The 16,647-nt window shown below is 40.1% G+C and overlaps 2 protein-coding genes across 6 annotated transcripts; one reads left to right on the top strand and one right to left on the bottom strand.

Annotated features, from left to right (window-relative positions):
* Positions 1–2,938: 2,938 nt before the first annotated feature.
* Positions 2,939–7,161, bottom strand: ndufa8 (NADH:ubiquinone oxidoreductase subunit A8). 2 transcript variants are annotated; one of them, XM_027008462.3, is made up of 4 exons: positions 6,994–7,161; positions 6,276–6,439; positions 3,418–3,583; positions 2,939–3,247 (listed from the first exon to the last, which is right to left on the bottom strand). In XM_027008462.3, exons 1-4 carry the CDS (start codon positions 7,042–7,044, stop codon positions 3,110–3,112), a joined length of 519 nt encoding a protein of 172 aa, XP_026864263.2. In that variant the 5' UTR covers positions 7,045–7,161; the 3' UTR covers positions 2,939–3,109. The 2 variants fall into 2 exon arrangements, with proteins under 2 accessions (XP_026864263.2, XP_081558974.1); XM_081702848.1 differs by having other exon boundaries at positions 6,276–6,501; positions 6,994–7,145.
* Positions 7,162–7,236: 75 nt separating this feature from the next.
* Positions 7,237–16,501, top strand: morn5 (MORN repeat containing 5). Of its 4 annotated transcripts, none has more exons than XM_081702605.1 (6): positions 7,237–7,485; positions 7,777–7,924; positions 8,144–8,255; positions 9,032–9,163; positions 9,707–9,751; positions 14,853–16,501. In XM_081702605.1, exons 1-5 carry the CDS (start codon positions 7,439–7,441, stop codon positions 9,745–9,747), a joined length of 480 nt encoding a protein of 159 aa, XP_081558731.1. In that variant the 5' UTR covers positions 7,237–7,438; the 3' UTR covers positions 9,748–9,751; positions 14,853–16,501. The 4 variants fall into 4 exon arrangements, with proteins under 4 accessions (XP_081558731.1, XP_081558730.1, XP_026862782.2 ...); XM_081702604.1 differs by lacking the exon at positions 14,853–16,501 and adding an exon at positions 10,058–11,208; XM_027006981.3 differs by lacking the exon at positions 14,853–16,501 and adding an exon at positions 10,145–11,207.
* The last annotated feature ends 146 nt before the right edge of the window (positions 16,502–16,647 follow it).

The raw sequence follows: 16,647 nt of genomic DNA, 5'->3' as shown, positions 1-16,647 counted from the left end.
CTAGGAAGGCACATGCTCCTGTTTGTGCTGAATGATCAAGAAATTCATACTCCTTTCGAGGTTTGCTCAGATTCTTCCGATAGCCTGTACATCTGTGGTTTAGTCATTTTGTGTGTGTGAATGTGAGCATGTGTGTGTCAGTGAACTAAGTCCTTTTCTCCTGTCAAATGCCTGACACTAATCTCATTAAAAATGCAAGCTTTATTATACATATGGTATGGATCAAACTTTGCATTATCCCAATATATGCATGCATTGTTCTGAGAAGAGCCATCTGGAGAGTCACGTCTACAGGCTGCGGCAGGCTGTGTATGTGAGCTCGACCTGCATGCGAGTTCAAAGCTGCTCTGAGTGCACGTTTTAAAAGGAAACATGAAAGCAGCACTCAACGCCATGGATCGTGGGGTGGGGGGGGGAGCTAAAGTAAACACTTACAGACTATGCCTTGCTTTCTGCATTAACAACCAGAACAGCTGGTACAACTGGTAGCTAGCTAACCTTAACCTTCAGAAACCAAACCACATAGGACTTACCCATTTACAGTTTAATGTCATTTGTAAGAAAGGTTCCACTCGATGCACAGCATGGAGTGGGTTTAGAGGGCCGCTAGGAAGATAGAGCGATAGAAGATAGAAGATAGAGCGGCGCTCTTGACCCTTGTGACCACAAGAGAGTTTCTCTGCACCTATCGCCCTCTAAATGTTTATTTTTAACCTGTCAAAGTAGGAGCCGGACAATGGGAATATTGACAGTGTAGTGTCATAAATGAGCTGGTTTGTTTGAATGTTTTAGCACAGTGAACTCCCAGGTGGGCTGTTGCTTTATGAAACTCATGTATTGTATTTCTTTGCCAGAGTGAGCTTCCTCCGGCAGGGCCACGCCGACCGACGTTGACCCCACTTTCCGGTGTTGGGGTCTGAACCTGGACTGCCACGAGCCCCCAGCCCTGCCTAGAGCCTCCAGACCACATACACTGTGGTGGTGTGGATGAGGTCACAGCCAGCACTGTCAGCAGCTTCCTGCATGAGTCGCTAGACTGGACCATACCTTGGAGATTCCAGGGGGATTTTTAAGACAGACGTGTCAGGGTCAAAAAAAAAATCTTTTTTTTCCAGGAAGCTTCATGTATGAACAAGAGAGCAGATCAGAGCAAATAGACATCTCTGGAAAGAGTTCACATTACAAACATGAGCCACAATATATGTGACATAATATGGCCTATAAAAATAAAGTAATAACAGAATGGACTCAGAATGGTATGTTAATTGTGTAAGGTACACTAAAGTTGCTCAATGGGTATTCATTAGTCAGTGAAACAATGAAGCATTTCCCTGTGTTCTTGGTAGTCAGGTTAGTTTAGATATTTCTACTGTAAGATCTAACCTAGTTTTCCTTCATCTGACAGCTCATGCAGACTCCACTCCAGTCTCATAACTCCGATGTTGCTGGCACAAATCTGACCTTCGTGCACCTCTCACACCTTGATACCAGTGACTTTTAAACCTGCAGTCTGATGTAGCCTTCCATCTAGCTCATTAAAAGAGTAATGCTTCTCAGACAAAACTCTATTTTGAATAGCAAGTCATGGGATACCTTTGCCCACACATGCCAGAATAAAAAAATAACCACTTTCAAATTATATTTAAGTAGAACACACAGGCTTGCATGTTACTATTTTGGAGCTCAGATTACCTCATTAAGCATAAAAAAGATTCCTTATTAACAGTGAAATTAAATCCAAATCTATGTTTACAATGCAGCCCAAAAAGTGCTCACACATATTCTATGAATTAATCAAAGATGCTGAAAAACAGAGCTTTGAGCTTGGCCCATTAGTTTTATTTATACTGTGCAGTGCTCTCTGTTGCCTTTGGGGCCAGTTGACCCGAGGTGGTCTGCAGCAGAAGGGCAGGAGGGCTGTTATGCTGCACTGGCTCTTTGAACTGGAGTTGTGTTGCACAGACCCTCCTGCTACAGACCTCGAAACAGGAAGTGAAAGGGGAGCACTGAAGGAAATTGGTCTCAGCCCAAAGGGACTGAACCCTCAACCCTGAGGTCCCTGACACTACACAGCCTCAGTCTGGTTTTAACACACACACCCACCCACACCATGTGTCTACTGTGTTTAGTCAGAAGGTGAGGACTGGCCAGCAGAGCAGGCCTCTATTAAAAATGCAACCTTAACAATGAACTTAGAGGTTAGAGAAGGGGGCAATTCCAAAGCATGTGAATGAAGCCATTTACAAAAGGGCCATGAGAGCAAAGGAGTCTGTGGGTTGCCCTCATCTTGTTTCTACCCACAAACGAAGTTCTGGGTGTCAACCCATTGCCCTTATTTCCGTAAGAAATTTATCACAATTAAAGAGCACCAATCATTTCCAAGATACCCCAAGGAGCATTCTAGCTATGTTCTCTGTTTCTTGCTTTTATTTGATAGATTGCTTCATGTTTCGGTGTGATTCGTTATTTTAACTGTTGTTTCTATGCGGCACTAACAAACCATCAGGCATATAATGAGCTGTCCAGTAAGCCATGGTTAAAAACATACAGAAAAACCTTTTAAAAGGTAAGCAGTTTACATCTTAACACATCTGAATGTGGCATACTGTTCATACCTAAAGATTATGCACTACACAGCCAATAAAGGAAAGAAATACAAAGTGTGTTTGGGGTAAAGTTATGGTTCAAGACTGGATTAGTATCCCATATCTTCTGCTTTATATAAGGTCCAAATTATTTAACAACCTATTGTGAGCAAAAAATAAATAAGTATACCCCAACAAGTCTATAGTAAGTATTTTTATAAATCCTTTGAATTTTTTTAGGTTTCATAGAAATTTAGAGAATCCTTACACCACTGGTAATAGTAGATGCTAAAAAGATCAGATGCTGAAAATATCGATAGGACAAAAGGCATAACACAAAACCCAAGGCACAGTTTAAATTAAATCCATTTAATTAACACATCAATAAGCTTTGTTGACTTCTAAGATTTCAACATTGTGGCTGATACACTATGTATCCAACTGTCCAATGAGATCCGGAAATGTCTGAGGGGGAGGAAGTGGCTATCATGGAGGGCTTCAAGGGGGAAGTTGAAAGTCCCTCTTCACCAGCTCCAGAAAAACATGCGGCTGCCATGTTTGGCAGGCTCCAGTGGGCCCTCAATGATGGGGTTGGGCTCTGGCCTGGGTCTCGAGTGGTAGGGGTTCTCGGGCAAGGGCCGAGAGGTAGCTACCTTGGTCACCTAAGAGAGAGAGAGGAAAAAAAAAAAAAGACATCAAAGGTCCGAAGAAGACTGATTAAATTACACACAGGCATACTGTTCAACAAAAAGACATGAACAAACTACACACACACAAACCATCCTGTGAGCATGAGCAGAGGGTGCAGTGAAAACATATGAGTGCATTTCACCTTGGACAGGTCCCCCAGTTCAGGCCTCTCCCAGCCCAGCTTCTCCAGCACGCAGTTATCAAACGCCTTCTGCTGCTTACGGCAGCGACGAAGTTCAGCCAAGTTGGAATAGTCCAGGCATGTCCAGTATTCGGTGAATGACTCAGCACAGTTCCCCTTAATCTGCCTGCATAATAATACACTGCTTTAAAAACACTGTCTGCTGGTAACGTATGGATGTGCGAGCAAATGTTAAATAAATGCTAATAATGAGATCATTCTAACTAAATGGTAAATTATTCCCAACTGTTTTATTTATCATTAACACCTTTGGCTACTGAGGACCACAAACACCCATCTTAGACATGAAGGACAAAATTCATAGTTAATTCCTATGAAAGTGCTGGCAAAGTAGGTTTGTTTTTTGTTATGTTGTTAAACCTGCTTCAAAAACCAAGAAATCATAAGAGTTATAACCTGCAGATATTACTTATGGAAGTGGGCAGTCATTAGCCATTTCATTATCATTTCTGGTCAAGCTATTGTGATATTTGGCTTTTTTTTTTTTTTTTTGACAACTTAGCTTCATAACTTATTCTTCAGTGTCTCTGAGGCCACTTTGCACTATGCGCCTGCATTCCAGCTCATTGCTCCTGCCATGTTTACGCCGCAGACAAAAAGGTTTATTCCACCCTCCTAGGCAAGCGGGTAAGAGATTTGTGGACATCCAGTAAAAGCTGTTTTCTGTTTTAATGACAGACACCAGTCATAGCGCAGAGGCGTCACCATGTTATTAGAGCCAAGCACCTGTCATTACCCAGACTGAAATGAACCAGACCACTTCCTACACGGAATCAGCCAGGGAGCAGATCTCTGTGGTCAACTCAGGATGTAAGCAGAGCAACCAGACACTGAAGGGTCAACACATAATTACGGGATTTAGCCATGCATCATGATAATGTCACATCGGCAACTGTGGGCTGTACAGGCACTTTTTCTTCTTTATCTCCAGCAATAAACTTAATCATTTACTAGGAAAGGGAATGTAAGTTATTTCATTTATTATAGCAGACTGCTTGACCTGTAATTCATATATACATTGATCAGCTATAACATAAAAACACCTGCTTAATATTATGTACATCCCCGTCAAGCCAGCAAAACACCCATCATGGTGCATCCTGGTCCCATCACTCCCCTAGGTAAGTCACTAACATGTACACAGCCATCCACATAATGTTAAAAAAGGGGGCTTCATCAGACCAGACTACCTTCTTCCACTGTATCATGGTCCAGTTCTGCTGCTCACACTCCCATTGTAGACTCTTTCAGTGGACAGGTGTCAGCATGGCCGGTCTACGGCTATGCAGAGCCATACACAGCAAGCTGTGATGCTGTGTGTTCTCACATCGTTCTATCACAGCCAGCATGAACTTTGTGCTACAGTAACTCTTCTCTGGGATCAAACCAGACCAGCTAGCCTTTGCTCCTCATGTGCATCAGTGAGCCTTGGACACCTGGATGAACCTGTTGTCAGTTCGCCAGTCCTTCCATGGACCACTTTAGGTAAGTACTGGTCACTGTATACTGAGAACACCCCACAAGGCCTGCCATTTTGGAGACGCTCTGACCCAACTGTCAAGCCATAACAATTTGGCTCTTGGCAAAGTCACTCGGTTCCTTACACTTGTCCATTTTCCTGCTTCCAACACTTCAAGAACTGATGCTGCCTAATATATCCCAGCCTGTAACAAGTTCCATAATGAGATAATCAATGTTATTCACTTCAAAGTAAGTGGTTTTAATGTTGTGGCTGATCGGTGCACACACGCACACTCGCATGCATGCATGCACGCACGCACGCACGCGCACACAAAATCAAATGTCAAAAGATAAGGAACCTGTATTCCTGGCTCCTTGTTTTTGACATGAGTGCATTCTGTATTCATCAGTCCTGGAGCTGTGCATGTGCACACACTCACTCTTTGCTTTATTTAAAACCTACTGAAATAAGTTTATTATATACCTGTGTATAATCACAGGATTCAAGTCACTGTTGCCACATGCTCAACTTTTCAGAAAATTTAGATCCCTTTTACCACTGGTAAGTCTCAGACCCCAGGACTGACCATGTCTGACTTGATTCCCATTGGATGGGAGACCACTCTCAACCCACTAATGAGATTGCAACAACAGTACCATAGTACTTGTAGTGTCAGTAGATGTACTGGTATGAGTGTGTTTTACACATGCCTGTGTTACTACTGTGCTGAGAGTGGTTCACCAAACAAGAATATCCAGGCAGGGGTACAGGTAGAGGTCTTCTGTCTTGCACAGTTTTTGTCAGCTCTATATCAATGGTTTGTTTCTGTATGCTGGACTACTGAATGGATATTTTTGGATGGTGAACAAGGTGGAGGTTAGCTAATAAACCGACCATGGCAACCAATCAATTACACTCTGTAACTGTATATAAGTACAAATGATCCTAAGACAGGAATATATATGACAATTTTCCTATTATATAATTCTTATAAATTGTATATATAAAAAAACAAATAATTAATAATTACTGAATTAAATGTTTTCCATTTACTCCACCTTGTAAGTTGGGCTTATCCTGTCACCTTTAATACAATCTATTATCAGTTCTGCATAAATGCACAGGACACCATACACAAGATCACTCTATTGGCTATACAGCAGTCTAATGTATGTACACAGTAAATAATCCCTCATCTTTACCTTAAAGTTTAAATATTCCTAGTGATTCACTTAATGGAAATAGCTCATGCTCATAAGGCTGCGCATAGGAAAAGCACTTAATCAGAGACAAACAGCCTGTATGCTTAAGTGTCCCACCAAAGAGGACTCAGTACCTGAAGAAGTTAAGTGCACACTCGTTGACTTTTTTCCCCTCGTTCAGACAGTTCCTAGGGTCCTTCTCTTCCCATCTGCACAGCATGAACTCCTTGTTGACCTTGTCACACTGTGAGCCATAATGATGCGCCGCTGCCTTGAGTACGGCCGACGACACACGTACCTGTTCAAGAGGACACCGCGACAGGTGCATCTTAACAGGAACGGCCGGCCCAAATTTTGACTCTATACAGTGACAACAAATGAATTGGAGTCTACGAAAAGCTTTAAATGTAGCTCTTTGTGAAAATACACACAAAAAATTCACGAACCCTAAGTTAATCAATATTAGAGTTAAATGACATTTAAAGAAATTCAGCTGTTGCACTGAATGTTTGCAATAACACACAGATAAGTTAAAGAACAAGGACTACAGAACATGTTTCGGTGGCTTTCTTGGCTAGCTAGTTAGCTAGCATAGATTATATGCTAACAACAAAAGGGACGAGGAGAACACATTTACCCATTCAACGCATAGATGGACCACTGGTTAAATAAATTGTATTCACGTACATAACGCTAGATAATCCGCAAGATATAAGATAACATGAGTTGCAAGCATATAAGTAATATTTAGCAGCAATTTGTAATAGCCAGGACAAGTAACGCTAGCCAGCCTAACTATTAATGCTACGTTAGAAGTTAGTTGTGTGATTGTTTCAGCTATTAGAGACATACCTCCTCGACATTCAACTCTGCTAATGTCGGAATATTAACGACGCCGGGCATGGTATGACTAGTAACACAGAAATATGGAAAAAAATATTCTGGCAGCCCCCCTCTACAAAACGATTCCGTGTCCCCGACAGCAGGAGGACGAGGCCGCTAAAAGAAGGTCAGTAAACTGCGCCTGCGCAGCGATTTTCAGGCGCGTGTATATGACGTTATATATGCCGTTGTCAACCTCTGACGCCTTTAGGCGCTAGGAACATTATTTCAATTTTCTTGGTACTTATTCAGTGCTGATATTTTCCACGTAACTAGCAGATAAAATAGGGATTGTGGATAGCAAGTTGATGTATCAATATGTGCTTAACTAATTTAAATTATAGCGTTGACGTCGCTCACACGTTACCATGGAAACGTTACCAAGCTCTTGCCAGTGGCAGTTTCACGAGTTACAATGGAGTTTACGGGTAGCCGTTATAGTGGCACTTACAAAAATTGGAGGTAATGCAAAAAAGTAATTTTCATATCACTAATTTAGTTATACGCCATTTGCCAAAATGTGTGTACGCTATAGACTTAAACCTGTTCCAGTGTTATTAGTTAAAAGAAGTCCTAATGCCTAGTTGCAGGCCTAAGCAGTAGATTGTATCCATTGTTTATTGTGCAAAAATCTTTGGGCTTCTTCAAGAGACGCAGGTCATTGCAGTTTCTTTAGTTCAAACTGTTGAGCTATCTAGTCTTTATATAATGAAAGTAAAAATTGCCTCTCCAGAGTTATTTTGTTCTTCTTAGGATGGAAGGCAGAGGAGAGTACAATTTCCCCACCTTGACAAGATATGAAGGGGAAATGAAGGATGGAATGTTTCATGGAAAAGGAGTACTATACTTTCCCAATGGAAGCAAATTTGAGGGAAGGTGGGAAAAAGGAATATCCAAACAGGTAGTTATGTGACCTTCTTAGAAAATAGTGTAACGTGTAATAGTGTAACAACATTTTCAGATAACTCATAAACATGTTTTACATGGTCATCGGACTTAATTACAATATTACACTGCCGTTTATATATCATTCCACTTGGAGTGTAATAACTGTATAATATTTATTCATATTTGAGGGAAAATGTCACTGTGTGATATAAATGCTGTTCATCAATTGCAGGGCTGCTATACCTTTTCTGATGGGCAGGAGTACCAGGAAACAGACTGGGATTACTGTGATGGCTATGATAGGCGCTTTTACACGGAGAGATGCCATGGTCTGAAACCTGCAGGTATGCTGCCCACATTCCTAAACATATCATCTGAGAAGAGAGACCAATCTACCCTCCTCCTACACTGCATGATATACTATATTTGATTATATATTCCTGTATATTAAAAACCTACTCGTAAACCATTTGACCAATGGCAGTTTATGTTTGATGAATGACGTAAATACTATAATTGATCAAAACACCCATATAACTCACCTGGATCATACAGGATGCTTCTGGCACATGTCAGGATGATTTGTGATTTGTCAGAGGCCTCGTTTGCATATTGCAGCCTTCTGCAATGTAATACTGTGATATTATTGGCTAATATTGTGATAATATGTGATAACCAACCACGCATTGTTTGCAGCCATAGCTCCAGCCCTGTATAATACACCTGGCTCAGTTAATCATGACTGTTAGGAACATCTAGCTATTAAAGCCTCTTCATATTGTGTTAGAATGAGGTAATAGATCCTGAGGTGGTAATAATCTTTGTAGAGTAGTAGCTCTTTAAACACATATTTGTAACTAATCTCTATAGCAGTAGGATCATGGCTTATCCTAGCAAGGGGTAGTAGGTATCAAAGAACTGACCTGGGCACAATTCATGTAGAGAGAAAAACAGAGAGACAGAGATGTGTAACCTGTCATCACTTTTGATCTTTCTTTTTCTTACTGGCCATGCTGCATCAAAAATGCAATTTTCAACATTTATTCTTTATTAAATTCTAGTTCCTAAAAATAAAAAATGTTTAATGTTTAATCTTGCTGATTACCCGCATATTTAATAGGAGAGTCCCAGCTAACTGATGAAGACCCCCCTCGGGTCATTCCTGATGGTTGCTATGGCTGTGGCGACGGATTCTACGATCCTACCACCAGAGTTATTATTGACTATGAGGGCAGTTTTCTTCGAAATGCTGGTAAGATAATTAATGTTACAAATTATGTATATGAAACATTGTACGCCTGCATGGTCCTGCACATGTAATGCATACAATACCAAATATCTCTATCTAAATTTCAGCTGAATTTATTTCTGTCATATCATGTCATTTTTCCTGATATCCACATCTGTTGTAACACATTTTATAATTCGTTCCTTCATAATGCATTCTTGTTGGTCACATGTTGGAATATGTTCTGCTCAGCATTGCTAAAACATTTCATTTCTGTTCTGACCACCTGGAAAACATGACAACAGAAAGTTTTAAAGTGGCATAAAAGGATTAGCTTAAATGCATGTAGAATGAGACATTAGGCTGGAAGGCCTTTTGATTGTGCGATAGCTCATTGGTAGGTCCTTTCTCTCAGTCAGAAATGCTTCTCAACCGCAGCCATTTGAGTCTCCAAAAGGAAAATGTGAAACACATTTTGCTCCTATACAATGCCCAATGCAGGATCTTTGATTTGAAGTGAATTTGGTATGTCAGCCTTGTAGATAGGAATTCTGCTTCTTGTGCCAGGGTTTTGGATCGACACACCACCAGACAATGTCATGGATTAGAGAGGTTTGTGGACTAAATATGATACACCACTGCTGCCTGCAATTAATGTGTGTATGTGTGTGTATGAGCATGTGTATATATGTGTGTCTATACTTATGTGTATGTATAAAGAGTGGATGTATATTCAAGCAACATATGCTCTTAATAAACTCATATCTTTTAGGAAATTGCATAGTAAGTAAGTTAGAATTACATTGACAGAATGCATTAGTCTTCTCTGCTTTATATAGACTACCTCAATAAAAGAAAATCCTCAATCCTTTTAATCCACTCATGTGCCCTGTGTGTGTGTGTGTGTGTGTGTGTCAGTGCATACATGTGCGTGTGTGTGTATGTGTGTTTTGATGGGTCTCTCTTTCCATTTGTCACTACTTGGCGGCTGGCCGTGTTTTCCAGTGATGTGAGACATGTAGTTTGGTAAGACCCAGTCCAGAATTTCTACATGCAATGTGAGACAAATTACCAACCTCCCATCATCACAGGCTGACTCACAGCATTTAGATCTCATTCACATCTGCACAGTTACCATAACACAGAGAGACACTCGTGTTCCAAGCAGATGTCTGATAAACACAAATGTGGAACTAGGAACTATCCTCTGCATTGAATTTTGTCTTCACTAGACATTGCAGTTCTGTTGTTGATAATTCAGCAGAGAGGCACATGGGGAACCATGTTAACAGAGTGCTTGCAATGCACTGATCCTGTGTTTCTGAGCTGTTCTGATTCAGGAAGTGTATGATATGTATAGTAGAGGATTGGTGTGCATTTATCTTTAAATTTAAATCTACATACAAACCTGATTTTTGTGTGTGGTGCTGTCATTCTTTATGTAGGTTTGGAAATATCCTTTCACTTCTCTGATTACGCAGTGCATGTTGTCTGTAGTGCTAGCTAGTCACTTCCATCAGCCTAAAGCAACTGCAATCAAAGTCATGGTTATGTTTGGATGAGAAGTATGATCAGAAGACCAAAAAAATAAACATTAAGTCCACTATATCCAAAAAACGCTTTCCACTTACCATTCAGTTAGTCGTACACAGTAACAAAGTCACACAGATATATATATCCATAAAGACCAGAAACCTCAAATCAAAGAAAGTGATAATAACAAACAGCTTAAGATTTAGGTGATAATTTAGGTAAATGCCCTCCCTCTTTCATCTGTATAGAGGCATGAATGGAGTACAGATATTTTGTGTTTGGCTCACCAGTGGTTCTAGGCCCTCACATCATAAAGCACAGTGCAGCAAACAATCTGTTATTTTTATCATTCAGAGGTGAAGGGCTATTTGTCGAAATGGGTGTGTAGATAGAATTTATTACCCGTGGCTTCCCTCCAGGATGAAGGAGACTAGAGTGGAGGCAGAGACTATGACCCACTGCTGAAATACAACCTGACCCACAATGTGGGAACCTTTGGGTAAGGGGAGAAGAAAGAGGGATAAACTCAGTTACAGCTGTGAGATGGGAGCAGGGGGGAATCCAGTGGGAAGGGGGGAAGCAGGGATGACAAGAGGTAGCCGGCCAAGGGACAACAGCATGGGCTGGGCAGGAAGGCCAGAGGAAATGCCCCGGCTCTGGGCCAGACACTGGAGCATGACAGAGGAAGCCCTGAGGAGTCACCGTGCAGAGTGGACCATGCCAGCAGGGTCAGATGTCTCTGAGCTGTCCAGGGAAGAGAAGCATATAGGGGGTTGGTTATTTGGGGGTCACTCCCCTGTGCCAAAACACTTAATTGCATGTAAGGCCCAGAGTCTGTTCACCCTGTGGCATACCTTATTCTGCTATTCTGCCAAATATCTTTCCTTGCATGGCAAAACCATTCATGTTATTACCAGCTGTGCATAAGGTAGTATTAGCTACCTAGATATTTTTAACTACTTTTATTAATTCAACACCAATGACTTTAGTTTCATATCATCTATCTCAGAGTGAGTAAACAGCAATTTAACAAATCAAATACCAATGAATAAAACATTTTCATGTTTGTGAAGCTTTTAATGCATATCAACAGATAACATTTGGTTGAAACACACCCTGCTACTGACTCTCCTCTCCCTAGATTTTTGAATATTCCTCTGAAGTAGAGGTGTTTTCCTGCATGCCAGAGGTGGCTGCTAGAGGAAGGCAAAATAATTGCTCTGGTTCCACCCTAAGCAGAGAGGCTTTGTAATGTAAGAAGGTCTGTGGCCAAGATCGTGGCACTACACCGAGTGGGCATGATGAGTCCAGTTGAGTACGCAGATCTGAGGGTTTTGGAACTTCACCAACCTCCACGCATGACAGCAAATCATGCAGAGCTGTCCATCATCGATATGCCTTCCTGTTAAAACCATAACCAGACTGGCAGTCCACAGCCAGACTCAGGTTCATTGTAACACACTGGTCCCCATTCATAAAGCATCAGGGAGTTCTGAATTCTGATCACTTACCTTACCTGGCCAAATTACTGTATTCATTAAGATGTAAAAGAGCAAAATCTTTTCAGAAATTATTGCTCATATTCTGAGACGTTTGAAAATATTATTGTATGCTCTACAGAATAAAAATGTATTGTTAACTTAATCAAAACTGGCAGAAAATAGCATTAGAAGATTCAACCATGCACTGGTGTGAAGTTATTGTTAGTATAGTAGTATCACATTTCATTATTTTCATTGTACTATTTGTAGTATTTGTATTTTCTACTCTCTTCTTGGCAGTTCTGGTTTTGGCCAGTTGTTATGTTGCTGCGCTGTTTGTCCAGTTTTCCTACGTCTGCAGTAATTGTTCCGTTGAAATGTATTCTTGATCAAAACACCACATTGCTGTTGAAAACAGGACCAGACCGTACTATGTTCAGTCTCTCAAAGCAGATCAGTCAAACAGAGATATCACTGATGTCTCAACCACCAGTCTACAGAAGGGCTTCCTGGTAAAAAGCCCCATGTGAAGATGTCACAGGGCTGTCCGCACAGTCGTATCAGCCTACTTGTGCTACAGAGGAACAAAACTTCACCAATGACCACAGTGATCTCAAAACCATTAACACAAGTGCACTGCTGTTTGCAAGGAAACATTTCAAATGTATTTTAGGGATTAAGATAAACACCGTTTAACAAGGTGCCATTAGTGGTTCCTCTGGTGGACTTTGGTGTGGAGACTGAGTAATAATTTATTAGACATGTGGAAAGTGGTAGAGAACACTATAAATTGACCATAGACTTTGTTATGCCCTGCAATCCACATTCCATAAAAGAAAACAATTGCTCAGAATCATCTTGGGTTTTTTTTTATCTTCTTTTCATTTTTCTGTCTCCAGCTGTTGAACCTTTTCAAAATAATATTTCATACATAATTACAGAAACCTTGAGATGTGATTGATATTTTACATAGGTGTAGTTCTATGTTCCACACACTGCAACAAACCTTGATGGCATTTCTCTTTTCTAAGGCCTTGTGAACCATAAAGTACTAATGTACTTCAGAAAGCCTGTAACATGTTGCCATATGGACGTATTAACAAGCTTGAGGATAGAGATATTTTGGTAGCTTCATCATGAAATTATATTCTGAAGCATTTACTAAGACATAAATTACATTACATTCTTCATTTAAACACTAAGCGATATTTGGCGTTTTTCTAATAAGCATCCTTTTTTCTGCTACGATGTATTGTTGCAACTGGAAACATTCTCCTGTTCTGTCCACAGAAATAAGTTTCCGCATTTACTGAGCGCACGTTTTCACCTACTGTAATGGATATTACATGCACATCACTTTAACACATTCAGTAAACAATATTGATATTGAAATTGTATGTCAGAAATTGACTATTTTTAGGGCCATTTCAGCACGCCTTAAATGCAGCAAATAAAAAAAATCTATTTAAAAAATGTAAGCTACTTATGATTGCGTGTGACCCACGGAGACACCTGTACTCGAAAACAGAATTATATTAGCCTATGAATTTAGCGGTTCGGTAAATGGTTTGGAAACGATCAGTCTCAAGAGGGCAATTTAACACAAATATGAAAATGTGTGAATTTGGTCCCATTACCACACGCGCTAGCGGAAACTGTAATTGCAGATCAACCCTGACCACCAGCCATTGGCTGAGTCCGCTCGGAGGTATTAATTGGTTTAAAATAGTGATGAAATGTTCCCTTTGAGCGTGACCTCCTTGTTATGAACGGGAGGTGGAAACGACAGAATAAGTGTGATGCACGTTTGGTTAGCATGCAGCTGTCGCCGAATGGAGCGGTCGCGCGCTGGAAAATTCTCAATTGCCACATGCGGGAGCCAGGTAGAAGTGGCGGGAGGCGAGTGGAGAGGCCGTTTAGGGCCATCGCGTGCAATTACCGACAATCAGAGGAGAGCTTAAGACCTGGTCTCAACAATGGGCCCAGTTCGCCACGTTCACGGGGGTGAGCGCTGAAGTGCATGCAGCTGCGCGCTGCGATTCAGCTCCAGTAGAACTGCTACCTCTTGCTCCGTAATTAGCAACTCTTTTCAGTTTTAACAATTTAAAAAGCAGCGTATTATCTACTGTTTTTGGTTGCAGAATCATCTATTTGAGAAAAGGAACTATTGATTGTTGCTTCAAGTAGGTCGTTGAGAACGTATTTTCATAATTATTGTCTTAATCTTTCACGTAAAAATGTAAATTGCCTGAGCTGCATATGAATAATGAGATTGACACTTGCTTTTTGGAATGTAATTTCCGAGTAGATAGGGAAACTAAATCCTGACTATATCCTAAATCTGTAGGTTGTACGTTGTCTGTAAGATACTTGTTTATGCTTTCTAGGGAAATGGTTTGTTGTTTTAACTTTAAAAAACTGCTTGCATTGAAACTCAAGTAGTTTCAGAAATGCAATGCAGAATTCATTATTATGTTATCCTAATTTGCTGAATCTAATGTTTACAAAAGAAAAAATGATAAAAGTTGTTTTTTTTTTCACTATTCTTTATCACACGTAGGTTTATTTTATTTTTTCACGAACATGTTACCCTGCTGTAAATTGCTTACAATACTGGACTATTTTGCATTTTAAAGTGAGTTATTGTAACGTGTAATCACTAAAATCGACCGAGAAATTATATTAATTTGCCTTTACAGATGACCAAGAACACGAATGCATAGTTCGGACATGTCGGAAGAGCTGGGATGAGTTCGTGGGCCACTCTCCCGGGAACGGTACACCGGACGAATAGTGATCTTAATACAAAGAGCTAATGTTGATGTAATTCGACTAACTTTTATTAAACGTTTCATTACACAAAGGTAGTAAATTATTTTCCGAAATGTTATGGTAATAAAACGAGCTATTAAGATAAAGCTCGGTATTCATTGATGTTTTCCCCCTTTAAAAAAACAACAACTTTGACTGGACTAAGGTGGATTCCAGCTCTACTTGATTGCCCTTGTGTGCGTGTGTATATGTCCATATTTCGGCTGTATGATGCAGTATGTGCAGTTTTGTATTTCAGGGAGTATAATTTTAAGTTGTTCCAAATACATACTACAGTAATAATTTAATAACAATCCAAATTTGGATTGAACAATTATCAATATAAAATGAAACATTTGTGATATTTCTGAAATTCCTGATGCTTTAAGTTGGCCAGTTCTAAAAGTTTTACAATTATGCAGTTGTATTTGCAGCCTTCACTGTTGTGTCATATTGTGTTCCTAATTAAAAAACAGCAAAAGGAAACCATTAATAAAATATGCATTAATATAATAAAATGTGGCATTCATGTACAGTATACCAGTTCAGGAATAAGAATACACTGTACTGTCCATACAAGTCAGTCAAACTCAGCTTAGGAACTCTCCATTAGATGTCTGTGTGTGTGTGTGTGTGAGTGAGTGAGTGAGAGAGAGAGAGAGAGAGAGAGAGAGAGAGAGAGAGAGAGAGAGAGAGAGAGAGAGAGAGAGAGAGAGAGAGAGTTAGTCAAAGGCTGTGTCTTAGTGTGTCCTTTGAAACAGTACCCGGGACAGGAGACCAGACTTGTGATGCAGACTGACAGTACTTTCCTGTATATGATGGTGCTGGAATCAATGAGTGAGTCATTACTACACACACTGACCCGTAAAGGACCGGCAGCTATGCCATCGGCCTGTGATTGCTTCCTGCTATACATCATATGCTCACACACACAAACCTAAGAAATATAGTACATAAAGATATACTGTCCAGCATGAATGTTTTCTATTAGTACTTAAAATGTACATTCACACATTTAAGTATAGGATCATGGACTGAAGGTTGTTGTTGCTGTTTAAGTCTGTGTCTGAGAGCCTGTCACCCAGTAAACCTGGTTTTAATTTAGTTCATATTAAACAAACATTGAAGAGCTTCAGGAGTGGTGGCTCTTAGGTCCCTCTCTGATTGAGGTTTGTCTCTCCATAATTTTTGTAAAAATACACTATATATATAGTGTATTCATTGAACAAAGCATCCACAATACACTAATAAAAAATAATTTTTGCTTCATTTGTTTATTTATTCATTCATTTATTTTTTACAAAACAGACAATGCGACATGGGGGAAAAGTGCTTTACAGGCTAATATCTGTTTCAATAAATACAAGAACATAGAGGCCTGGTCCAGCCCCTACTCAGAACACAAGTGTCTATTCCACAAAACAAAGTTACAGTTTGTGACAGCTGTTGCCTTGGTCCCAAACCAGTCCCCCATAACAGGTTGGAGTCTAGGCTTAGCACACTCTCTCTCTGCAGGCCAGAGAGGAACAAAAGTAAAATAAACAAAAACAGAAATACAGACACATTCGGCTCCCACATAACATTAGGACACTGATTTAATAAAAAATACATGTACATTTTTTTTACATGTAATCATCTATGTTTTTCTGATGCTTTTTTTCTAACTTTTGATGCTCTCTCTCT

This window comes from Electrophorus electricus, chromosome 19 (assembly GCF_041902795.1).
Source record: "Electrophorus electricus isolate QZ-2024a chromosome 19, ASM4190279v1, whole genome shotgun sequence".
Classification (NCBI taxonomy): Eukaryota; Metazoa; Chordata; class Actinopteri; order Gymnotiformes; family Gymnotidae; genus Electrophorus; species Electrophorus electricus.
This window is presented reverse-complemented; position numbering and strand designations above follow the sequence as displayed.